The sequence below is a fragment of the Callospermophilus lateralis genome, chromosome 17, assembly GCF_048772815.1.
Source record: "Callospermophilus lateralis isolate mCalLat2 chromosome 17, mCalLat2.hap1, whole genome shotgun sequence".
Lineage (NCBI taxonomy): Eukaryota > Metazoa > Chordata > Mammalia > Rodentia > Sciuridae > Callospermophilus > Callospermophilus lateralis.
Genome location: NC_135321.1, coordinates 64,841,390 through 64,855,610, shown reverse-complemented (window position 1 = coordinate 64,855,610; position 14,221 = coordinate 64,841,390). Strand labels below are relative to the sequence as shown.

The window sequence follows — 14,221 nt, the reverse complement described above, 5'->3', positions numbered from 1 at the left end:
CAATCATCTGCCCCAGGAGACCCAAGTTGAGATACTGCTCCTGATACAGGATCATCACCTGGCTTTTGCTGCCAAAGCTAAACAAAGGTGGCTGTAGTATTCAAGCATAATCTATATGCGAACCAGAGACAAAATCATGACTGAGACCATCTGACTGCTCAGGTTCTAGCTGCAAAGGCTGGAGGCAAAGGAAATATCTGTTACCTTCAGCCTCTGAGAGCAAGAGGCTAGCCAATCAGCCCAAGTCAATTACAAAAGAATCCCCCCCTACAAGGTGGAAATCATGTACATATGCAAATCACTCTGAAACTATCAATCTACAAAAGCACAATATGTTCAGCCTCAATGGCAAAGTATTTGGGAGAGTTAAAAGGAGCAATAGTCCATACTGTAATAATGACACTGGGGGAGAAAAATCATATGTATTTCTAATTACCTTTCCCTTTTACTTAATGATGGTATAGGGCAAAAGGAAAGACAAGTAACAGATGAAAAGGCAATGCCCAAATCATAAATTGTTGATTTTTTGTCAAGGCAGAGATGGATCCCAGGGCCAAGTTAACACTCCACCACTGTGCTGTAACACAGCCTAATTAATTTCAAATGGGTAAACATTCAAATAAATGGATTTTATTGTACTCCACATAACTCAATGTGTAATCGATTCACAGGGTAGTGTAGTACAGTGGTGAGAGTTAGGGGTAGGAACAGAGGTAGAAGTAGGACACTGGGGGCCAAGGCTGCCCAGAGCTGCAGTACCACATGTAGTAAAGGGATTCAAATGGCTCTATGCTGAAAGCATCATTAGAGCAGGAATATTCCTAGGCATGTAGCAGATGCTCAATAATTATTGCCTAAGTAAGGAAACTCTATTGTTAACTGTAAAAATCTATTAAGAATTATGAGAAACTATAATTAAAAAAAATTTTTTTTAAATTGTAGATGGTCACAATACCTTTATTTTATTTATTTATTTTTATGTGGTGCTGAGAATTGAACCCAGTGCCTCACACATGCGAGGCGAGTGCTCTACCATTGAGCCACAACCCAGCCCAAGAAACTGTGATCTTATGTTTAAGGGTACTCTTCTCACTCAAGGTATGTATCTGTTGCTTTACTTCTAAAGCAAAACAAAACATACAGCCTAAAGGTAACAAAAAGCAATAAGAAAACCCCCAGTTTGAAGAAAAACACAAAGCAATTCACTAGTGAGGTCACCCCTTAGTGTGCACATACACCCCAACTCCATTAGTGCCTCTGAAGATTAAATAATAAACAGGGAAACAGTTGTGACTGAATTAAGACCAAGCTTTTTTAATTGCAGAGACAAATTTATCTCTCAGCTCTCCCATGTACTCAGAACACTACCACTTTTTTAAATCTGAAAAGTAGACTTAATATACCAAGGGGCTGATTTCTAAAAAACTACTGCTAATAAAACAGAGAGAAATGATTCAATTAATAATCACAAAGAACAATCAGAACAGTGGAAGTAGTGAACATTTGATGTTCTCTACCGTGTCAATTGTTTTCTGAGTAGTACTTTGTTTCATATAATGTGCAGGGTACCAGGGCAAAAGCATAAGGAGGTGCAATCTCAGCCTTCCAGGAAGGAGTGTGTAGAGAGGACTAGCGTCAAGGGCCACAAGGGGAAAGGCAGACCATCAGGTCTGAGGGAAGAAGACGACTAGAAAGGAAACCGCAGCGGGGCTGCAGGAAGAAGAGATACAGAACGTGTAGAATCTGCGATCTAGCCAATCGCATCCAGCACAGCTTGGACAACGCCGGGAGGAATCCAGGAAAGAAGAAAAAGCTGGAGACAGGCTTCTAAGTTATCACACTCTAGATGAGTGGGCTCTATCTGAGGGGTCACAAAGTCTACAACTAACCAATGGGGTAGTGGAATGGGCTTCCAAATGCTTACAGAAGGGTCACTATTACTACAGTTACTACAACTGACAAGAAGCAACAACTTGACAAGTAACACCTGGAGCATCTACCAGTGCCAGGCACTGCAGAGTCTCACCACATCCTGTACAGACCATAGACTGCACAGACGAAGAGGCCTGGGGAGGGAAGGCACTTATCCATGGTAACACTGCATTTTTTTTTTTTTTTTTTTTTTTTTTTTAGAGTCAGGGCCTCAGTAAATTGTTGAAGCTAGCTTTGAACTCATGATCCTCCTACTTCAGCCTCTGAAGCCACTGGGATTACAGGCATGCGCTATCGCACCTGGCCTCGCACAGCAATCTTTTTTTATTTTTTAATATTTTGTTGTCAATGGACCTTTATTTTATTTATTGCTAGGCAAGTGCTCTACCACTGAGTCACAACCCCAGCCCCTCGCACAGCAATCTTAAGGCAGCAGGGTAGAATGACTAAGAGCAGGACCTACTGTGCTGTACAGCCTTGGTAAACTTAATGTTCTTGAGTCTCTTTGGATTTCTGCTCTATAAGTATAAGGACTGGGCTGGGGCTGTGGTTCAGTGATAGAGCACTTGCCTAGCATGTGTGAGGAACTGGGTTCGATCCTCAGTACCGCATATAAATAAATAAATAAATAAAAGATCCATTAACAACTTAAAAAAAAAGACAACAGTATTTACCATAGAAAGTTGTCCTGTAAAATAAGGCATGTAAAATAAGGAACAATGTTACAAAATTATTTTAACTGGAATTATTTTCACTTTACTAGAATATAAAGTTCATAATGACAGAGTTTTCATTAAAGTCTCTTTTACTCAAACAAAGTCTGCCACAGAGTAGGTCTCACTAAATCTGCTGGATGAATGAACAATGAGGTGTTGTAACCAGGATCTCAGCAGATACTGGGGGACAGAGTACCCTGTCTTGGGTTTCAGAGGATGAAAACCATGGTCCCAGGGCTGGGGATGTGGCTCAAGCGGTAGCGCCCGGGTTCGATCCCTAGCACCACATACAAACAAAGATGTTGTGTCTGCCGAAAACTAAAAAAATAAATATTAAAATTCTCTCTCTCTCTCTCTCTCTCTCTCTCTCTCTCTCCTCACTCTCTCTTTAAAAAAAAAAAAGAAAAGAAAAAAAAGAAAACCATGGTCCCAAGAGCTGAAGTGAACTTGGAGGAGAAAAAGCTAAGTTAGAAACTGAAAAAAAGATCCATTTTTAAGGACTGAGAAAGAACCAATAAATGGTAGAGAGGAAGAAAGGGTTGTGATTAGGGTCATGGGTAACCATTCTTTTCTCTTTTTTCATGTTACTGTTGTCTTAAGTAGAAAGTACCTGGGATTGAACCCAGGGGTGGCACTGAGCCACATTCCCAACCCCTTTTATGTTTTATTTTGAGAAAGGGCCTCTCTAAGTTGCTGAGGCTGGCTTTGAAATTGTGATCATCCTGTCTAAGCCTCCTAAGTCACTGGGATTACAGGTGTGTGCCACCACATCCAGTTAAAGTAAATATTTTAGCTAAAATACTGCTTTATTTAAAAACTTCATGGGGCTGGGATTGTGGCTCAGTGGTAGAGCATTTGCCTAGCATGTGCGAGACCCTGGGTTTGATCCTCAGCATCACATAAAAATAAATAAATAAAATAAAGATATTGTGTCCAACTAAAAAAAAAAAAAAACCACTTCATGAAAGTACATAAGAAAAACTTCAACTATTACACAAAGGCTGAATGTGGCAAATGAATGTCTTATTCCCAGTACCCAGAAATATCCACCTCTATTCGAGTGTATGTGATGAATCTATTTAACCCATTTAGCCCTATGCTCTGAAAATAAGTTGTAATCAACACATGCAGCTGTATCTTCATGTCTTGTTGGTACTACTCAGGAGTCTTTCTCAATCAGGGTGTGCAGCCACTGAGTATTTTACACTGTGTAAATCTCTGCTGTCCCAACAGGTAAAAAGTGGTTGCTGATTACTGGTTTAGATTTACATTCCATAAATACTTTCCAAATGAAGTACCTTCTCATAGATATGCTACCCTATTTTGTTTTTAGAACTGTGACTTCATGTTCTTTGACAGTTTTTTTCTCACAGATTATTTCTTTTTGATTTATAGGAGCTCCTTCATCTCAAGTAAACTGATTTTAGTTTCCTGTGAATTAGAAATAGTCTAATAGTTCACAGTTATATTAATCTGAAATACTTTTTTTTTTTAAACTACATCAAATGTTTTTCAAATGACAGGTCATTCTGATCCAGGTTAGGATTTTAAAATTCTGAAATATTATGGCTTATCTTCTGAATACTTAAAAATCTGTAACTGGGAGAATGATAAGGTGGTTAATTTAATCTCCATTATTTGATAAAGAGCAGCTGGTGTGGACAAACAAATCATGGGTGCATGGGTGTGGCCCAGGCCTCAAGCTGTGGGGCGGAATGCCATGGGGAGCCCGCAGGGACCCTGGCCTGGACTCTGGGGCACCTGGCCTCTGCACTGGAGAGCGCCAACACCACCCAAGGCACGAGTACATTCTGAAGGTGAGAGCGAAAGAGAAGAGCTTGCAGGAGCCTCTGGCTATGCTTTCCAGGTAAGGTGAAGAGAACTAGAAACCCACAGTAAGCAGCAGCAGAAGCCTGGGTCAGCGAGAAGGCAGGGAAGACAGTGTGCCTGCAGAGGACGGGTCAGTCTAAGCCACTGCGAAGAAATTTTCTTTCATAGACATATTAACATTAAACACAACTTCACAAAAGAAGTCAAGCTACACTTTTGGCCAAGCTGAAGTAGAGCCACAAGCTCCAACTCTGCTTTTCTACGAGCCACATGACTTGCCTGTGTCAGGACGTAACTCCTCCGTGCCTCTCCCATGTCAACCAAGCTGGCGTTGATGTAATCATTCTCTGCATTCTGCAGTTTAACACGACTGTGATCATCTGAAAACAAAGTGATAAACCATAACTGTCATTTCAAATTCATCGATTCTTTTTTGGTCTTAATATTTATGCTCTAAGGTATTCATAAAGAATAAAACAAAGAAAAAATAAATTAGCTCCATAGAAGAGTTGAGACAAGTCCTAAATTATTCCCTATTTTTGTAAGGAAGTACAAAACATCTTGTTTGCTACTACAGCATTAGAAGAAAAGTGTGTGTTTGTAGTATGTGAACCTTTGTAACTTGAAAAATTAACTGAAGCGTGAAACACAGTAGAACAAACAAAGAACTTACCTTCCTAGAAGTAAAGGTTTGTTTAGATTCTGGAGTGCTAAAAACTTGAATACTTTAACTGTATTTTTTGAAGACCACTGAAAATGCTTTATTATTTAAGACTGTTAACCATTTGTATACATTTCTAGTTTTTTTTTTTTAATTTTTTTAGTTGTCAATGGACTTTTATTTATTTATATGTGGTGCTGAGACTCGAACCCGGTGCCTCACACATGCTAGGTAAGTGCTCTGCCACTGAGCCACAACCCCAGCCCACATTTATAGTTTTTAAAAGTAAAAATCTCATAGATTTAAAATTTAAATATTTGAAATATAAAACTTGACTTTGTATCATTTAGAGAAAGGAAGAAAAGCATGAAATGAGAAGAAGCATGCCACACCAAGGTGAATGTGAACTGAGAGCCCTAAACACAAATGTCAGAAGCACAGAACCAAGGTATGGACTAAAGGCACATTGCACATTTGACCCTGGAGCATAGTCTACAGTCTACATTTCCTCTCAAGGAAGTGTGCACTGAACATTGACTCTCTCTCCACATTTAAACTAAAACCTGTCTCTATCATCTCCATACGAAAGAAAATGTTAGATGGCTTCAGATTCACACATCAATTTATCTGAGATGTTTCTGCTGGAATGAACCCAAGACCTCTGTAAATATTACATGTCATTTGCCAACAGGAAAAACTAAGATCTTGTTATAGTAAATCACATATACTAGTGTTCTCGGAAAGATGATGTCAGCAAGCACTTCTTTTTTTTTTTTTTTAACGGTACAGTCTCTCTCTTTTTTTAACAGTTTCATCACCCTTTAACTGTTATGTTGTACAAGATAGTAAAAAGATCAGCTACTCAAAGAACAAAAAAAAAAAGACCATAGATCTCCTAGATAACAGACATATCAACAAAATAATGCATTCTTTTAGAAAGCTACACAGTCCTAAAAATTCAAGTGTCCTAAGATACTATGCCAAAGGAATGTATTTCCTCATGTTGCAATCACAGAAAGAACACAAACCCCAAGGCTACTACTCATCCATTTCACAATGAAAAACGACCTTCTAGCCAACCTGCAACCGGGAAGGTCAGCTTCCCAGGGCAGGAGGAATCTGGTTATCCAACATGGTACCTTTCTACACCTCACACAGCTGGGTAGAAGGCATGCTGTGTGGGCAGTAGAACACCCCTCCCTTGGGTCTATGTATTCAAATTCACTGTGATTTCCCCCCAATCTTTAACATCTATATAATATTTGTTACTCCCAAACTTTATCAACAAAGTAATCACAAACCCGGCTAAAAGCACAGGTCCACTCTTTGGAGCCAGGAGGCACAGGGTGCTACCGGAAAGCCACTAGAGTTCTGCAGAGCCTAGGCACAGGCAAGGCCTGGCTTCCTGTCTAACATTAAAAGCAAAGGACACGAACTTCTCTCAGGGGGAAATAAAATAAAATAATTTTTTAAAAATTTTGCTGGCAGGTGACAATAAAAAACGAAAGTAATACTTGGGAAAACTCTATAGCTATTTAGAATTGCCTACAAATTGTGGCTGAAACTATATTTTCTTCTCAGGATTGATTAAAACTAAACTCTCAAACACACACCCACACCACTAAGTATTTATTTTAGTTCTCCTATTAAAAAAGATTAATCAAAATAAAACATAAAACTTTTGATTCAGAAGAGACTCCAAAAGGAAAAAGCATGAGTGTTTCTGGTATTAATTAAAATACATCACCTTAAAATAGCTATATAAAAAGATACTAAATATACACACTTCAGGAAGTGAAATTGTTAAAGCTATTTTATGAGAAACTGTGACTTTATATTCTTCAGCAAAGATAAAGAAGGAAACTGCCTCTTTACCAACCAAGACTTGCTTAATATACTGGTTCAGTGCGAAGCATCTTGAGGGCAGACACAGGTCCTCCAGCCATCTGGATTTCAATGCCTCCTTTCCCTGCCCTATTACTATCTGTGAACTATTCTTTCCAAACTAAACTTCTGACTTCTGAATTAGGAATAAAATCAGAAATTACATATTTTCTCCTCTTCCATAATTTATTCTGCCCAGGAACCTCTGAAAATGAGATGATAAAAATGAGAGTCCTATAATCTTTGGGCTATATATAAGTCCCAAAGTCAATAGTACTTTAAATGGTTCCATTTCTTGCACCAGACCCAGGCAGGCCTATGCTCAGTTACAAATGTTAAGTACAACACATGAAGCATGTGAAATGCCCCAAATACCAAAAAACACTAACTTATCTCTGGCATACCATACTTTTTAAGGCAAAAGTACTTTCTATTATTGTTCTTCCCTATCTTTTAATGGATCCAAAAAAGGGAGATAAATGAAAACACACCAACTGTACTGCATGAAAAAAGCAACAAAACCACTCTTCCACAGGAACTCTTACTTCTCAACACCTAACGACACCACCATAGACAGTTTTCTCCAAGGCATTACCTGCTCTGAATCAGGTTTGTCACTGAGTTAATGAAGAAGCTCAAAACCCAACAGAGCTTTAGTTTATATGATGGTCAGATATGAATGAAGCCCACTTCTGAGGAAGAGTGCTTTTGACTCCCCCCCTCCAACTGTACATTTTCTGAGAAATGGTTTCATCTCTCAAGAAATGACTTGCTCTAGCTGTGGCCTGAACTGTCAGTACAGAGTAGCTTCCTCTTTCAACACTGTTATAATAAGCTTTTAAGAAACCCCCACAGGTTTCACCTAATTTATCATTATGGTAAAGGATCTCCTTTTGGAAAGTTTTCCAGGTCAAACAGGAAGGAGGATTCACATTCATCACAGCACAGATCAAAAGACCAAGAATAATGAACTTAAAAATAAAGCAAGGAGAAGACCGATTCTATCAGTGCAGAATTAACAGTTACTTTTTACCTCTGAAACCTAAGGGAAAAGTCAAGTGTTCAGGTAATGATATCCACACTTATGTGGTACTTCCCTGCCAAGAACTCAAGGCATTTCAGAGACTCATCAATCTTATTCAGCTCCCAAAGTAAACAACTGAACAAATACTGTAAGTTTTCTTTCATAAATTAAGCAATGAGCCCAACGCATAGACACTACTAGATTAATGGAGAAGAACCACAAATCTCAGCACACAGAGTTCTAACATTTCAACTATTCATTCTGCAAAGAAAATTCTATTTGATAAATGGCTCCTCACTGACTATATAATCAACTAGAACTTCTGGTAGCAATAACGAGCCTATGACACGCCAGATACTACAGGGCACAGCTTAGTGGTCCCCACCTTCCACTCTCACAACATTCTGAAATGGACAGTATGACGCCATGGTACTGGCACCCAGGAAGCAGCATCTTCAGCTGAGGCACATGAGAGCAGCACAAACGGGGATACAAACCCAGGCCTGTGAGGGGTAAGGGACTGACCTTTCCCATCTCACACGGCCTCTCTGTGCAGTCAGGCCGGTGCCTTCACCACCCTTTCCACACCTCCTAAATTTCTTCCTGCATCAGCTTTCATAGTGTTCTTCCCCTCAGGTGTGACTTCCACCTCATTTCTCACACAAACCCCACTTCCTTTAAGACCAGCTTGAATGAGCCCTCCATTATGGTCTGGCTCTGCTCTTTGTATCTGATACTGGTACTTCAGCAGTCATGTACAATTTTGAATTAGCAAGTGTATTTTAAGAGCCAGGCAACAGGGACATAAAGACATTATCTGTTTCAAGCTTTCTAAAAGTGTGTGTGTGGGGGGAGAGTAGTAACTCCTAGTGCTGTACTACTCTGTACCTTGGGAAGTGGCCTCAGCTGATCAGGCTTTGCTACACAGGGGAAGGAGCGGGTGGGGAAATTACAGCAGGTGTCGGAATTAAGGAGAAAGGCACACCAGGCAGGAGTGGCAAATTCAGGAAGATCGAAGGTCTAGGCAGGTGAGAGAGAGGTCCCAAAAACACACAGAGGACAGATAGAAAGGCCTGGGTCACACCACAGGCCTGAGCAATGACCAGGACCCTGAGGAAGTTCTCTGAAGGCATGGAATGAGCACATCTGATTTAAGACAGGAGCGACCAGATAAAGGAGGAAGGCAATCTCATAGAGAAACACACTAAGATTAGCCAAGGGTGACAAGCACTGAACCAAGCAGTGGGAATGGAAAGAATTACGATCAGGTCACACAGAAAGGAGTAACCTATGACTTGAGAACATTATTGGTGTCCAAGTTCCTGAGACACAGAGCCCTGTGGTAACAGCCCAGTCACTTCAGGTCTGTTTTCTTGTCTGTGAGATAGAATGGGTTGGGAGTCAAGAGAATCACAGAGAGTAACTCTCTGTTACAGACTAACTCTCTGTTACAGACTACAGGCCTTCAAGAGATTCCTTGTCCTGGCTAGATTATGTCTGTAAAGGGCTGGGGAAGGCTCCAGAAAAGAGGCTCATTGTGATCACGTTCAACCACTGGCACCCTGATTCCACCTAATGATTATGGGATAAGGAGATGGCTTTATTGTGGCAAGATAGCTCTGCTCCTCTAACCTTGAGTCCAGATGCTTGCAGATCCTGAGCTATATGTAAGTATTTATTTTAAACAAAAGAATCACGACTCTCACTTGTACTCAAGGACTAGCTTCTCTTTGGCATGACATTTGCCACTGCGTTCTCTGTTGGGCAGTCTGCTGCAAAACAACAAAACAGGGCACAAGGGGGAAAAGGATGGAATGGCTAGACGGGATCAGTCCTCCTTGATTATGTTCACTGACAGAACCTCCTTGATCATTCCTGTTTTAACTGAAGATTATACGGGAATTTCAAAATTCTACTTCATCAGATATCTGTATTTTAATATATAAACAACCACATCCTCCCCCTAACTCTGAGCACACTGATGGTCCTGGAAGAGGAGCCCTATTCTGCAGGTGTGACTTCAGCTCCACCCTCCAGGATACCTGCTCCACAGCCAGCTCCCACATAATGAGCTGTGGCTGCCTGCTGAGGTTTAACTCTTAGCCAGTAGGGAGGGAGCAGCACCAGGCACCACCACTTGTTCACCATGGAGTTCTGCTCCCAGCCCAGTGTGCTGCCCAGGACCCAGTTCAAAAGGCCATCAAGTAAAGAAACATGGAGACATAGTACAACGCAGATCTTATTCCAATTTTCCGTTTTACAGGCACTCATTTTGTGAGTACAGTTCTGAGTGGTTTAACACACGTGTAATTCATGTAACCACCACCACAAAAATCAAGATACAAAACTACTCCATCACCACAAAAGTCTTGTGTCCCATCCTTCATAGGCATCTCTTTCCTACCGTTACTAACCCATTCATCTATTCTCATCACTATAATTTTATTTCAAGAATGCTATATAAATAAACTCAGTAAGGAATCTTTCAAGACTGGATTTTTTCCCACAGCATAAATGCTTGAGATCCACCCAAACTGTTGTGTGCATCAATGGTTCATTTCTTTTTAATGCTGAATAGTACTCTGTGACATGAGTACACCACAGTTTGTTAATCACTTACCAACTGAAGGACATTTGGGTTGATTCCAATTTGGGGTTATAAAGCCGCTATGAACATTCACAAGCACATTTTTTTTTAATAGACCAAGTTTTCATTTTTCTGGGATTAATGTTCCAGAGTGCAACTGCTGGACCATAGAGTATCACTTAATTTTTAAAGGAACAAACTATTTTCCAGAGTGGCTAGATCATTTTCAATTCTCACCAGCCATGGATGAGATCCACTTTCTGTTTTTTTGTTTTTTTTTTTTTTTACTTTGGAACTGGTGGTTGAACCCAGGAGTGTTTTACCTCTGAGTTACATCCCCAGTTCTTTAGAAATTTTTATTTTGAGACAGTGTCTTCTTAAATTGCCAAGGCTGGACTTGAAGTTGCAATCCTCTAGCCTCAGTCTCCCAAACTGCTGGGACTGCAGGCATGCACCACCATACCTAGTTAGGGTCTCCACATTCTTGGGGTATTTTGTAGCCTCTTTATTTTAGTTGTAATGATATCTGACCACCATGGTTTTAACTTGTATTTCTAACAGCTAATGATATTTTTCATATGCTCAGGTGCTTATCTGCCATTTGTGCATCTCTCTCTCTCTTTTTTTTTTTTCTGGCATATCAAGGATTGAACCCAGGCCTGGCATGTGCTAGGCAAGCACTCCACTACTATGTTACATTCCAAGGCTCTTTTATTCTGAGACAGGGTCTCACTAAGCAACCCACATTGGCTTAACATCCCCCTGCCTCCGCTTCCTACACATCTGGTATTTCAAGTGTGCACCAATGCACCTGGCTATTGCCTATTTTCTGGCTGGGTCATTTCTATTTACTATTGAATTTTAAGAGTTCTATAAATAATTTCAGGTAAGAGTTTTTTTTGTCAGATATGTGATTTATAAATATTTTCTCCTAGTCTATACTCATCTTTTCATTCTCTTAATAATGTCTTTCACAAAGTAAAAGCTTTTAATTTTGATTTAGTTCATTTTATTCATTTAAAAGAATTTTATGGATCATTTCTGAGAAGTCTTCATCTAGTCTAGATTCTGACTTTTCTCCTGTTCATTTCTCTTGTACCATTACTATCCTCTCCCTGTATTTAAATATTTTGTAGAGAAATACTTTAAGACTTTATAAATATCTTGTTCCTCGTCAAATTTTCACCCACCAAGTTTACCATCCATTTCTACATTAGTTGTCATCCTATATATATGAAGTTAGAACTTTCCGTATTTTCCACTTATTCATGTTTCTTAATCTCAGTATAGACTCGTAAACTCCTATTTTATTCAATAAGTTATAATCGTTATTTATTTTAATGCTAAAATCAGCCCAGACTTAGCCACTGAGCTTCAGGTTGGTTTCTGTGTCCTTCTGACAAACCCTCATCAGTTTTTGAGCATGTTCTTACTTTATGGCACTATAAGACATTCCAGGTTCTTCTTTATCCTTTAGCTACTAGGATCAGTCACTTCACTAAAGAGTCCTATTTCTTCTTAGAAGGAAATGCAATTTGGGTATCAAAAGCTAAGCATGCCCAATACTAAAGGGTGTTACTGCTACCCAGACTTCTCAGTGGCAGGGTAGGAAATGCATGCATATTTACATCTCCATGTGCACCTGTTGGTCTGTATTTACGGGAAACCATACATTTACAGCATGCTGACCCAACATCACAGGGCTCATGCTAGCTCTTCCCTGCTCATCACTTAGGGGACCCCCTTCAAGGACACCACCACCCTTATTTATGTGCCTTTCACAAGTTGACCCAACCCCAAAGGCTTTTAGATTCAATTATTCTTGGAGAGAAAAAGGGAAGCTTATTAATACTCTCCTTACTACCCTACTGTTCAGGGACAGAAATCACACACAAATATTAAGTTCGGTAATCCCCTAACTGTAATACGAAAGAAAAATAAATGGAAAGTAATTTATAAAAAATACTTTTTAAAATTTTTATGTAAATATTTGAGCTAAATTACACAAGAAAAAACCTCCCATAGCTTCCAAAATGTCCCCTAGGGATAGATAAACAACCTTATTAAGATCCACCACTCTAGAAAGTAAATAAAATCAGAAGCAGAATCAAACCTGTACCTTCTAGAGGGCACACAAGGAAGTCTTCTCAGAAGACTGATACCTAACTCAGTTTTAAAGATAGAAAAAAAGATTTGAGACCCTGAGGGACAGGTACTAATAGGGGAAGAAATGAAGCACAGAGTGATGTTTCAAAGTCACCTGACGACCTTCTATGACTCATTCATAAGAGAGCTCTCTAGAGGACTCTGAAAGGAAACCCATACTCTGCACGAAGACCTACAATGAGTGCAAGGGTTCAGAGTCTGCACTTTCATGCTTCAACAGTTCCCCCACCCCCCAGTACCCACCCAACCCAGAGACTCACAAATGCATGTTCTACCACTGAGCCATTATGCCCTAGCCTTTAAATAGCTTAGTATGGAGAGATCCTGCCTATGCTCATGTGAAACTGGACAACAGTGTTATTCATTTGTGAACCCTGGTTTTACATTTTGGACTTAACACAGGTTAAATAATTTTTTTCCATATGAGAATTCAAGTATCTGTGAGCTATCACGCAAGCTGTTTATGTTTTCTCCTTCCATAGCAAATCAATTCTACCTTCTTCACTGTGAGCTCTAGTTCTCATTCCTTAGACCCAACCCAGTGCATCAATGGTCTATAAAAATAAATTATTAAAAGCAGAAATAGCTTGATTAAACCTGAAGATTAAAAATAAAGGAAAAAAAAAAACTGAGGACAGAACCAAAACCCAACAAGTTAAGCCCTACAAGTTAGGAGAAAACCTAAATAAAGAAGTTGTCAACAATGATTTGGAGTCAGACATAGTGGTGCATGTCTGTAATCCCAGGGACTCAGGAGGCTCAGGCAGGAAGATCACAAGTTCTAGGCCAGCCTCAGCAATTTAGCAGTCCCTGTCTCAAAATAAAAAATAAGTGTGGTGCCACTTCCCCACCCTGCTGGGTTCAATCCCCAGCACCAAAATTAAGTAAATAAATAAACAAACCAATGACTTTTTGAGAATGTGAAGCATAAATTGATACCTGGTCTGTATTTTTAAACTTTAGATGGGATAAGAAAAATGTTAGCAAATAGTTACCATAAAATTTACATTAAATTCATACTTATTTTGATTATTATTAAATAACTTGAGTTTAAGGAAGTCCTAGAAGAACAATGCGTTCTCTAAATTGTTGGATATAGGATTCTATATATTTTTCTTATTATATTAAGCTTAATAATGTCCAAATCTTCTATTTCTTTACAAATATTTTGTCTTATTAATAAGTCCATGAGCCAGGTTCAGGGGCATACACTTATAGTCCCAGCAACTCAGGAGGTTCAGGCAAGAGGACTGAATTTGAGATCAACCTGGGCAACTCAGCAAGATCTGTCTGAAGTCAAATCCCAAGTACCCCTCTGCCACACCCACCACCCCCAAGTTCATAACCACAGATTGTCAATTTCTCCCTGTAATCCTATTCAGTATGCTTAATGTATCTCGAGACTACTTTATTAGTTATGC

General features: G+C 39.5%; 1 protein-coding gene across 5 annotated transcripts in view; it reads right to left on the bottom strand.

The window, feature by feature from the left end:
* The window catches only part of Ptpn2 (protein tyrosine phosphatase non-receptor type 2), an 81,598-nt gene that overhangs the window by 36,217 nt on the left and 31,160 nt on the right, over positions 1 to 14,221 (bottom strand). For all 5 annotated transcript variants that reach the window (XM_076836519.1, XM_076836520.1, XM_076836524.1 and 2 more), the window contains one exon: positions 4,758 to 4,858. In XM_076836519.1, the coding sequence (XP_076692634.1) occupies positions 4,758 to 4,858 (101 nt within the window). The remainder of the gene's footprint in view (positions 1 to 4,757; positions 4,859 to 14,221) is intronic.